We start from the raw sequence: 12,642 nt of genomic DNA, 5'->3' as shown, positions 1-12,642 counted from the left end.
GTTCTTTGAAACTTGCATCAATGCTGGACAGTTCAAATAGCAGGCAGTTGAATTACAGAAATGATGTGGATCGTGCATTTCAGTTCTGACAAATAGAAAGTAACGGTCCCCTCCTTGCATGCATAGGTGCCCTTAGACAAATACATACTCGGGTGTGTGATTGTGACGCATATCAAGGGTCAACAGAAGGCCATGTGGAGCCAGTGTGATATTCTTCATGAAGGCTAAAGTAAAATTGTACAACAGCTGTTGTACCATGCAGAAAAAAATTGATCATTTAGTGTATGATTAACTGACCTTGAATAGCATCTTACTCAGAGTATGATGTGATATATATCTGGTTTAGCATCCCAAAATAACTACGGCTGCGAGGAACACGATAGTTGAGGGCTCCGGTATAATTTCGACCACCTGGGGTTCTTTCACATGCACTGACACCGCACGGTGCATGACGGCCTATTGTTTCGCCTCTATTGAAATGCTCCTGCTCTGGCTGGAACCAAATCTGCATCTTTGGGTTCAGCAGCCAAGCACTCTTACTGAGCCAGCACAACGGGGCCAAGTATCAAAATGCATGCCATTACATTTCCTTCTAGCCTGTGGTTTTCTTCACAGAACTAATGTATACAAGGAAAAGTAAATAGCAAGAAAACACTAGTTTTATTGCACATTATATTCACATTTCAGCAAATATTCTCTAGGAAAAAAATTCTCATAATGTTTGCATGGAAACCATGAACATCTTACAAAAACAAAACAATGCACTTACTCCACTCCAATTATTAATGGGCAAGGTTGCATCTATGCTACTACACTGCACTTATCACAAAACCACAAGCCCCATCTGCTTCGGCCAATCACTTGATGAAACTAACGGAGACAGATGTCGCACACCACAGACTGGTCGTCTCGCAACATATGTCTGCATATGTTGCATTTCAATTTCATGCCTTTCCACTTAGCTTCAACTGTTGCCAGCATTACTAGTCACCCATCTTTTCTGAAATTCCTTTTTACGCTGTTGGGATCAGCATCCTTGTTAACGATGGTCTCTAGAATTTTCGATGCTATCATTTTCACATCTTCCTCATCTGGAAGAATGAAGGAAATGACAAGCTTTGAGCAGAAAAAAAATTAGGGAGACTCCTAATCTCCACCTGTAAGGGTATGGTGTGCCAGCGTTAATGGTTTTTGTGTGCAGATCCCACTGTGGATTCCCGTTAATTTACATGCCCTTTGCTACAAACATAATTACTAATTCCTTAATTCATGTCTCTGTTATCTCAGATATACTCATTAGCATACGGTCGTAGGCTGCCTTGTAAGGTGATAGACAACCTGGCATAGACCTCTGTAAGCCTCAACCTTTCTTAATTGGAGCTGAAACATCCCAGAACATATTTCAAATATAACTTTGTAAGCTTGACTTAACAGTTCCTGCCATGTCGTGTGGCCTCGTGAGATTTGGCTCGTGGCACTTTTGGCTTGTGCACAGGGGTCATCTGTTAAATACTGGTTAACATGCATGAAAAATACATTTTCACACAAACTGGTGGCAAATGGTCAAGTGGTGCACTGCAGATTCTGAAATGTATACCCATATGCATGCAAGGATCGCATCATCACATAACATGATCAAGAGTTTTATCAGTACCTGTAGTTACGTAGCATTTCAATGCCCATTAAAGGACCACCTCAGACAATGGTTGTTGTTACCACAAGACCTGTTCTAACAGTGTACTGACACCATTCCACTGAGCGATGGACATATGCATACCCTAGATAGCTCATGATTGTGGATCTCATTTATTTCTATGACTTCGAAGGATTAAAAGGTGATGAAAAGAAATAACCAGGTTACCTTGACACAATGCTAAATTACAGAGGGTGAATATATGCTGCATGAAGATACCAAGAAGCTTGTACAAAGAAAAGTGAAAGTGAAACGGCAGGATTTTTGAAACATTGAAATAAACTACAAACTATACTTGTCAAACCTGTCATTAAGGAATGGAAATCATGCAGTAATCAAAAACACAACATGGAGGCCATTTTAGGTCATCTTCACAAAACACATACCCACACCTCACACACAGCTTCATACTTATGAACGAGGACAAACCAATATGCAAGGAGTGTGGAGATGAACTAACAATAAACCATATCTTACACGTGCGCCAGAGTCGAGAAAATAAGAGGAAACATTTTGTACAATTTTGCAACAGATCCCTTTCCATCCCAGCATGATCCTAGGAGAGACGTGCAAATTTCCTGCATTTTTGGTTTCCTAAAATGTTCCTAAACAAGCTACATCCTAAAAAACATTTTAGTCATTACACACAAAATAAATACATTAAACCTTGTTCTTGGTGCATGGCAGCATTAGTCACTTATGCACCATAAAAATCAACACAATGCTGTAAGGTATACCTTAGTTAGCTATGTTATATGAGACAAGCTTTCGGTCTGGTGTGGTCCTTATTCACGTGAAAGCGCTGTCATGAGGGTCTATGTCCCAGCGATCGGAAAGTGACCTATTCCAATACTTTTACAAACTGAAGGCGATTCTACAGATTTCTAAAGACTGGAGTGCTCAACTGTTTTATCAACGTCCGCCTGATTTGACAGCCTGGAGTGAAACTGTTGAAGAGAATACATTTTTGAGCACTTAACGCATTTTTGAAGGCGTTGCTTTCAATTACGGGGCCCACAAAAAGCAGCTGAATGTCAAACGCCGCCTAGGTAGGCTTTCTAGCAAGACAGCGGTGTAGCGTGGAAAATCGCTCCGCCGGTCCATCGCTGGCGCCGCTGACTTGACAGGCGAACTGTTCAAACTTATAGCTACTGACCACACCTGAAACACTGAATTGCGCATGATCAAGGCAGAATTTCTCTAACACTGAGCACTGGTAGCTATCGATTTCGCGCCCAATATTGTGAAAATCTGTCCTCTCTTCGATCATTGATACGTCCACGGTTGAACATTTATGCGCCTCGGGGTAGGCCAGCCTTTGGAACATGGATGCGTGGTTGTAGCAACGATCACTTGCATGGCGCACTCTGCAAAATTCCAAGAGTCAGCTTCGGCAACGAAATGTGCAGCGCACATTTTCTACCGCGTACCTAAGTCCGGCGATGCATGCATATCGATCCCGATCGTTTCAAAGCTGCGCGGCCGTTCAGTCGGGTCAGGCTAACTTCGAGCATGTGGGGATTTAAACTACATGTACGCAAAATTCAACGACAAGAAAAAGATGCAGGCTAAGCACTTTAGTCTAGTCTTCCCCTAAATACCAAAGACCATTGCTGTTCACAGGGAATTCGGATCATTCGCGCTTCCGGCTTTCCGGTTGTGCACTCTTGCGGTGCGGTGCAGTAGGTCTTCGCCTCGACGAGTCGATGTGCAGCTCGCCGCAGTAGCAGCGCAGGCCTCTAGTAGATTCGGCATGTCTTCTGCCACGGCTCTGAGGTAGAATTTAAACGAATAATTTAGCTAGAAACATCCTTTTTCCTCGGTCTGCTAAGAGGAACGAGCATAATGCCATTTCACATACTTTGGACTGCCGAATGTTCTGCACGGCGAGGTGTGTGTGTGTTGTGCCGGCGCTAGATCTTCGGAGGTCGATGCAGGACCTAAGACAGCGTAAATGCTAGGAACAGCTCGCTCGCATTACGGGCAGATCGAGGTGATAGTTTAGTGCGAAGCGAAAGCTGCTCGTGAATGTGCGTATCTCGATGCCAGCTGGTGGAGCTGGTGCAGTTACGTAGCATCGCCTGCAGCTATGTGCGTGACAGCGATGCTTGCCGTACACAACCCTAAGTGAAGACCGTGACCTATGTTAGAACGGATGCACTCTTCGTAGCACCTCATCGACAGTCGCGGCTAGCTGATATCGTAGAGGATAAGATTCATTCACGCGTAGCAAGCGGAATGTGGCCGCGTTCGACGTGCATATAGCCATGAGCTTGTATATCGACGTCCGCCGTATCTTTACGAGAATCGAATGGATACGTCGGACGTACCTTTAGACACTTCGTAATTATATACCTTTCCGCCTACATTTTTTTTTTAGAGTTTCTAGGCATCGTAGTATGGCTTCGTAGTCAACATTGTCGAAACCTTTGGCCACATCTAGTCTATTACAGTCGCATCTGCCGTTTGGTTGTCACTCAATTGCTTTTTAAGTTGAAGCACGACGTTGCATATGCAGAAAGATGTGTCTTGAATCCAATCATTTTGTCGGGGTAAGTTCCTGATCTGTTTCGCCTTGTTTAGATTATGTGCTTCATTAGTTTACCTACAAGAGGTAAGTGCAATGGGCCTCAGATCTTCGAGAATTTTCTTTTTCTCGGCACATTTTCCCAAGTACTAGCTACAAAATAAGATTTAAATGTATATAAAAATCCAACACCCTAATGAAGATGTCACAGACTAAATATCTTTACAGGTGATAGACCCAATCCATGGTTTGCCCAATCTGTAAGATATTGAAAAAAAAAACGTAAAAAAATTTTATGCAATTTGTTTTTACATGTATGTCAGTTGTCAGTCTTAACAGTAGCCAAATGGAAGTTCACCCAATTGCAGTAAGAGCCGTGCTGTACTGTGGTTTGGAGCATGGATGCATCCGTCTGCTTTTCTCTTTTATTTGCTCGAGGTCCGCTGAACATTATGGTCTCTTATTAACAAATACACCTACTGCCAAGAACAGGGTGCAAAGATACTTAGACATACTGAATGGCAAAATGTCTTCTGTTACTTGCATGCAAAGGTGAGGCACATGCCCTTTGCTGCTGCTTGTCAATATTGCAGGCTCTATGTGCAATACGGCACGGGAAAGCTTAGTGGCTGCATGGTTGCTACCAGCATCGTGCCTCCTCCAAACAAACGTGTGAAAATTAGCATGAGCATTAGAAGTTTGCCACATAAAACTGGCCAAACATCCCTTATCTGCACTGTTGCATTGCAACTACTCAAAAGCTGCATGCAGCATGTAACTGCGAGTTTAGTGTCTGAGAGCACATCAACCATTGCGAGGCACAGCTGTGTACAAGCAGCATGGTCCATATACAGCTAATGCAAACTTGTGGTATGGTATGCTACCGAGTATACGTGGCTTAGCATCTCAAAACAGCTCAGGGGTATGCCATAGTGCAACACTCCAGGTCAGTTTAGACCATCTGGGGTGCTTGAAAGTGCAACTAATATTGTATAGCACACAAGCCTTTTTTTATTTTGCCTTAATCAAAATGCAGTTGCTGGCATGCAGCCATAGAAGGTATTCGCTTTTAAACCCCTTTCTGCCATACCTTTAAAGGGGCAATGAAAGGGTGCCCCGACACTACCGGTAGATATAAAACTGCTTATCATCCTCCTGCAAAAGTTTTCGTTCCAGCCTATATGAATACCACAGTCCACCCACAAATTAATCACCATGCCAATCCATCTCAGTCATGCCCTTTTTCTGCTGCTTGTTTCCCCACTATGGCTCGATAGTAAATCAGTGAGCAGGTGCACTGCCGCCTCCTGCCCAGTGTGCAGACCGCCTTCTACTCTGCAATTTTTGGCGAGCTAATGACAGCCCCCTAATAAGTGACATGTGCTTTACGATGTTCAGAGTTGGAAATGGCAGGAAAAACCAGTGCAAGTGGTCATCGCAAGGCATGAGAAGGATAATTAAAAGAAAAATAACTGCAAATTATCGGCCCACTTTTGAGGACTTGCACGTGGCATACACGCTCAGTGGCATTACCTTTACATGATGCAAACATTTGGTAGGGACTTTTCGAACCTCCCATCTGTGATTCTTTAAGCAGAACTATAAAAGAGTGCACTGATAAGCAAGCAGGTAAATCATAAGTAAAAAGGTACTGCGTACAAAGAGACAAGGTCAGGAAGCAAACATGACAAGCGCAGATTTTAATGCTGGCAGGATTCAAACCAGGGTCTTCGTGTTTTCCAGCCTTAGACGCTAACCAGTGCACTACACCAGGAACTTGTAGAGAAGTCGCGTATGTTGTGTTTCTCTTCTCATCCTTATCCCTTTGTGTACAGTACCCTTTTAGTTATCATTTATCTCAGCAGAAATAACTGGACATGTTGGATGTAGTATCTTCAGACAATCGCAGAAAAAAATATGCGTATACTCAGTGTCCGCTAATATTTCAGTTCATTAGTGAACAACTGAATATCATTTGTTACTTGAACGGTTTTATAGGGCCGATTTATCCAACGTACAGAAAACATGCCTCAATGTTTTTATTATGATTTGTGCAGCAACCCCTAATGGCACCATAAACCGTCAAAGTAACTGTGAACCACAATTACGTGCCCGCTATAAGTATCAGAAATTCATTGCCCAAAAAATGCAGATGACGGCATATACAGATTGCCGTTCTGAATGAACAGGAGGGAACAGAAAGCAATGTAGCTGTTCCCCATGTTCCCGATAAGTGCGAATGCTGCAGGCACTGCAGAAGATATTACATGTACAGTAGCTGCTTCTGGCTACGCCAGCTAAAACAATGTGCATTACAGGTGGTTTGGTTTATGAGGCTTAACGTCTCAAAGGGCTCCGGATAATTTGACTCACAAGGGTTCTTATTATGCATACAACCTCCCTTTACAGGCCCATAGGAAGATCACCAGGCAATTGTGCAAGCTATAATTCCTCGTAACAACAAAGAAAGATGACAGGACATGCTGAACCACTGAAAGCTTCTCCATGCTGTATGCCATGTAAACGGGTGGAACCTCATGGTTCGCCACACCACTCTCTAATGACTGCTTTCTTTTGCTTATTTGAAACACAAACTGGGTAAAACATTTTATTGCAAACATCAGCAAATAAAACATTAATGAAGTAATAGTATCTATGACATACAATGTCACAATAAACTGCGCTAACTGCGTTACAAAAAATCATGAGCCAGGGTACAAAAAAAAAAAAAAGAAGGAATCTATACTTTGTTTCACAAGCTGTTTGCAGCCCTACGAAAGCTAAGAGCGATCTGGGCCAATAAGGATAGCATACATTGCATGACTGTGTTCCTTAGGACGTGCTTATTGCTGACGACAGCACAAAAGATTCAAGCACAGCCATGCAGTGCGCACCACCCTTATTGGCGCAGATCACTTTTAGCCTTCGTAGTGCTGCAAACAACTTGTGAAACGGAGTATAGAACACCTTGCATAATGGACGGTCATGAGATATTCTTGTCCCCGTCTAGCACACCTAATGGTCATATGTACCACATATGCAGTTCAGATAAACTAAAATAAAATGGAATGAAAACTGAAGAGTTGTAGCTAATGGCTGACTAAAGCAGACTCATTGCTGACCTAAAATGTACTTTTCCAATGCCCTCAGCAACTCGGCGTTAATTACCTTAACCACTTCTATAAAAAACTTAGACTTTCATACAGCAACTGCAAAAGCATAGCACCAATGTTTACTTGTAGAATAGACTTTTTTTAACACCACTATGGATGTGATATGTGTGGCAGTGAAAACAAAAAATGAAATGATGCTCCTGCTTGTAAACCTTGGCAATTGCAGAAGTTTTACATGGTGGGTGATTACACAGATGTTAGATGAAATAAAATCACAGCAGCACAGCAGTGCATTATTTAAATATCACACTTTGCCAGGTGGCAATAAAATATGGTCTCAACTCTGTTAAGGCACTTTACACCAACTCACTGGTTCCAACTACAAGAAAATCCTTTGGCAGTTCAAATGAACTTGGTGACCTTACAAGGTGGAGATACCAAATTTTTCATAGTGTGCGTTCACTTTGTGAAACAATGCATAGGACATTAGTAAACATGAATTACTCTGCACATAACATATAACTGAATTTAAGAGAAATTCGGTCATAATTTAGCTGCAGAGCAGAAGCAAAATTCATGAGGTAGTGATTCATGTTTACTGATCTCTTACAAAGCAAGGACATACTATGGAAATTCGGTGGCTCTACACTTTCAATACAAAGAAACAGTTATCTGGTCACACTAGCTGGTGGATGTCAGCAAAATAAACACCGAGAGATTCATAGACTAATAAAGACTAGTTCTTGATAAAAATGAAAACAGGTCCCTCCGCTGAGTGCCAAAACTGCCAAATGAACAAGCATATGCAGGCTACACCAGCCAAACATGAACAAATGACCAGTGTAGTGCAAAAGGTCTCACAATGGCAATTTGTTCGGTACACACTACTAAAAACATATAAAACGTAACACAATGTCAAAGAGTTACTAATGCAGTAAAAATTTAACACAGCCAATGTTTATAGCTGCTAAAGAAAGCTTTCTTTCTGAAACTCTGTAATACTTTGTTCACATCCAAACTGGCAGTAGATGTTGCTTGTAATCTCAAGGCAGCTGGCCGGTTTCAATGGGCAGAGGCCCCTCTGCTTGTGAGACGTAGGTTTCCTCCAACTGGCTAATCCAGGCACGCAAATCATATGCCTTGGCCGTGTAAGACTGTCCGCCATCGCGCAAGTAACAAATACCCTCAAGGCTGTATACTATACGGTCAACTCCACGCATTGATATCTCCAAGACAAAATGGGAGGGAGGCTCGCACTTATCCAGATCAGTGCTCAAAACAGGCACAAAGTTTAGAGTCAAACAATCTGCTGTCAAACAAGGTTCCAGCTTGCGTGTTGCATGATCAATGCCCAGGCGCAGAGCATCTCGTTGCTTGAAGTTCAGTCTGAGGCCCTGCACAAAGCCATCAGTGGTGATGCCATAAAATACAGTACACGGCTGCCAAGAGTTGAGAAATGAGCAGATAATCTGGTTCAGTGTGCGCTCAGATTCCTGTGTCATATCAGAGATGGGCCGGAGTTCGTGGGTGCTGTCTGAGCGAAAGGGCACTATCGTTCTGCGATAGTAGCAACGCCTGCTTGGTGCTTGTACACTGCCCTGCGAAGGTGGTGCACTGGATGTGCGCTGGCTCCCTGCTGACTGGGGATCAGCACAGGTTGGTACTGCTCGCAACCCTACAAAAGATGACTCAGTAAGACACAGCTGCTGACACTCCTTTTAAAGAACTGATGAAACAAACTATGCTAACACGTTAAAACTGATAAAGCCCAGAACAGAAAATTGAATACACATTGGCTGTCCTGTGTTAAATGGAAAGTCAGACCACCAACACTTTCTTGGCAATAAATAGAAGGCACCAGAACTCAATGTGAAGCAAAAAGGACAGTCAGGACTACACACTACATCCAAAGTTTTTGGCCTTGCTTAAATCCTTCTTGAATTCCTGTGCAAGATACAATTCCAATGTGCTGGGTCAATGCCTCCTCTAGTTTTTTAGCATATTCTGCTGCAGCTGCATTTCTTATCCGGTCCCTTTGCAACTGCTAATCATATGCTACACACATGTGCCAACATTGAGGCCACTTCTTGCAGAGACTCATCATGTACATTATTTACATCATTCTTTTTCCAGTTACTGCCACTTTTGGATTGCCTTTTTCAGGTCACAAGATCACAGGCTCCCAGCTCAGACTAAACCATCTTCAAGGCAACATTCTTCCATTTCACTATTCCTCACCCTCTCCTCCTCCCCGATTTTCTTCTTAGAAATCAGAAGCCTATATATGCCCTGCCAGTAATGACTGCACTGCCTGACAAAGTAAAGTCAATTTGTTAAAATAAAGGCTAGCGAACTGAGGCTCCCCCCTCAACCTTTGTTTGGTTACCTCTGAAGTTTCGTACCCATTTTCTTCACCTTGTTGCACCCTGGATCCATATGACTGTTTAATGTTACATTTTATGATGCATAAGCAACTACGGCCATCATGCACTAACGAAAGGCTAATGTGCATTGTGTGAGAGAACTAAATACTTTAAATATGTCAAAACATATTTAAGAACTCTTCTACTGGTAAAGTTCAATTTAGAGCAATTTCCAGAGCACTCAAGTTACCATTATGGAACATTTTGGAGCAGAAGGATGTTTATTTTGGAGCAGTTTGGAGCACTAAAATTTCTAACCTGCAGCACTTTGGAAGAATAAAACACTGACCAAGAAGCACTTTGCATCATGCATGTTCCTCAACCCTAACACCAATTCCCTCTTCAACCATGACACCAGACCCTGAGTGCCCATTCTGCGGAGCCACTGGCTGCCAGAATATTCACTCTCACAGGAAGTGGCACCGTGGCGACATTGGCTGGCAGCCACCAAACCCATCAGCCAGCTGAGACTATGTTCACGGTGGATGGTGATGTAATCACGGCGGAAAGGCCCAATGCAGCCACCTTGAACTGCTCTCTGCCAATGTTACATCAGTTATGTTGTTCACTGATGCATTGCGTGCGGCAGTGTATTGCTGCAAAGCAAGCGTACGACTGAAATAGGCTTTTTGAATGCGAAAGAAATGACATGAAGTTATGGGTGGCCAGGAGAGGTCTTTAAAACCATGCACACCCTTTAAAGTTTTTCATTTGGCACTGCATCTGATGAATTGCACCCATGTTGTTCAATAAAGGACACGCTGTGCTCTCAGATTGTCACATCTGTCGAATGTGCAGAACAATAGCAGACCGACTTGGTCAGCTGTGGTGCCCCGCAGGGGGCATCTGTCAAAGCAGATGTTTGGTGTACTGTGTGACACCACAAACTCTGAGTGACCTCGTTTAGCCGTGCGTGGCTACACTGTGTCCAGAGAAAAGAGGATCCTGGTGGTTGAGCAGTGCTTGGCGCATACGATAGCCTCATTATGTGCCATAACACACAACAAAAGGCAGCTATGGCCTTTCCATTCTCTGCGTTCGTTAGCTTGTTCCTGTCAGTTGTGAGTAGCTTATTGTGTCGCAAGACAGTGCGGACAGGGCAATTTATTTTACACAGCCCAAACTAACACATGTCAGATGTGAGTGGAAAAAAATATGAAATTGTTCTGCCCAAGTGTAGTCTGTCACATTCTGTAATACCTCAATAAGCATACTCTCATAGAAGTGCCTGTACCATTATTGAAAACTTAGCTGCACACCAGATTAAATTTGAATTCACGACATAATGAAGTTTGCACGAGAGCAGCATATGGTATCCGTGTACGACACCTTTGTCATGGAAAACGAGTGGCTGCATGAAGGACGTGACAATTCGACTTTGCGTGTGGCCGTGCTTGTCTGATAGCACACAATGGGAAGATGAATATTTCTGAGCATTTTCCAAAGCATGTCTGCCTTTCCACTGCACAGAAAGCCCATACACTCGCACAGCATTCTGCACAGATGAAAATGTGCATGCATTAATGCACATGTCTCAGCACCTACTGGTAGCATTAATCTGCAGCCATGCTCTAGAAAGTCCTCGAATGGCACCGCAAAATACGATGAGACTATAAACTTGACAGAAAAAATAAATTTGGCGAACCCAAGTCCATGAGTGCAGTATGAAGCCAACATCAGTGCTTGGCGACACAAAATACACAAAGAAGCCGAGATAGCAAAGCTTGGAGATGACTGTATCAGCAAACCATTTGTACTTTTGACACAAAAAAGAACTGGAGCTGTTGGATATTGTACAATGATGATACATGTGGCAGAAGTCACGCGTCTGTGTCTCGTGCGGTGCGCAACAGTGTATAAAGCAATGTATGCCTTGGAATAAACTTGTTGAAAGTCAGCGCCCATTTTGTGTTCTTGCTCTTGTGTCCCGTCCATGTTTTTTGCGCTGTTACCTGAACATTGACGGATCGGGTTCAACTACTCGTGAAAAATGTTTAGTTTCGAAAATCCATCAGCTTTGGTCTTCTGCCATATTTAAATCAGTGTTATGATACAATTTTCGTGAATGCATAACAAACGCATCCGCTACACTGGCTATCAAAATGGCTTTTTTTCTTCAGTGCATGCTATACGAGCGATTTCGTTTCTGTACAGTGAGAGTTTGCACTGAAAGTACACTACCTGAAGGCATTTCAAAATCGATGAGGTCCATGTACGTTAACATCATATGAACATCAAAGTTGATGCTTTGAACGCCAAGCTGGTGGCACATTACCTGCAACCATGTGCTCATTCCCAGCACACTGGACCAACGCTTTTAAATATACTTAGTGTCCGAACTACTATCGTGGAGCAGGGAGCAACCTGTTCCTAGGCCACGAGATGGGGCTGTGATCAACCCACGACCGGCTTTATTACTTGGCGACCTGCTCATCGCCGCCGCCTCCATAGCCCCCGATTTGTTGTGGCTTGTTTAGTTCTCCCGAGCGCCGCTGCCCTCCGTGGCACCACAACTTACCCCCACCTAGGCTGCCTCGATGCGCGCGCGGGTGAGCACCCCACCCCACGCTATCGTCGGTCGCGTGTTGTGCTGCTGTTACTGTTGTGTTTATCTCGTGTATGCATGTGCGCCTTCGCAATGTGTTTTTGGCTATTAAGGCGAAAGCCTTTCTTTAGCTTATTGAATGAAATCCAGTGCGCGAGAGTTGTGCGCTGATATGTCACTTGTCGATCATCCTGAAGATATTATCAGAAAAATAAAATTTCTGTCTCCGTGCTTTCCGAGAACACCGTAGAATCTGCACTGGAGAATTGCGTAAGTCTGTGCTGTCCACGAAATGCGTCAGCGCGATTCCCCGTACGACAGATACTGCGCCTTTCCCTTCC

General features: G+C 43.4%; 1 protein-coding gene and 1 long non-coding RNA gene across 2 annotated transcripts in view; one reads left to right on the top strand and one right to left on the bottom strand.

The window, feature by feature from the left end:
• The first annotated feature begins 4,032 nt into the window (after positions 1-4,032).
• On the top strand, positions 4,033-9,009 carry LOC146204678 (uncharacterized). The gene is made up of 2 exons (XR_014704022.1): positions 4,033-4,245; positions 6,630-9,009. It is a non-coding gene; the product is annotated as an uncharacterized LOC146204678 (long non-coding RNA).
• LOC146204677 (uncharacterized) overlaps positions 8,369-12,642 on the bottom strand; it is a 66,138-nt gene continuing 61,864 nt past the window's right edge. Inside the window, exon 8 of the mRNA XM_084589387.1 lies at positions 8,369-9,008. Within this exon, the coding sequence (XP_084445513.1) occupies positions 8,377-9,008 (632 nt within the window). The 3' untranslated portion in view covers positions 8,369-8,376. The remainder of the gene's footprint in view (positions 9,009-12,642) is intronic.

This window comes from Amblyomma maculatum, chromosome 1 (assembly GCF_055883805.1).
Source record: "Amblyomma maculatum isolate TAMU_Amacu chromosome 1, ASM5588380v1, whole genome shotgun sequence".
Taxonomy (NCBI): Eukaryota; Metazoa; Arthropoda; class Arachnida; order Ixodida; family Ixodidae; genus Amblyomma; species Amblyomma maculatum.
Note: the sequence above shows the minus strand (reverse complement) of the source record. Positions and strands in the feature narration are given on the sequence as shown.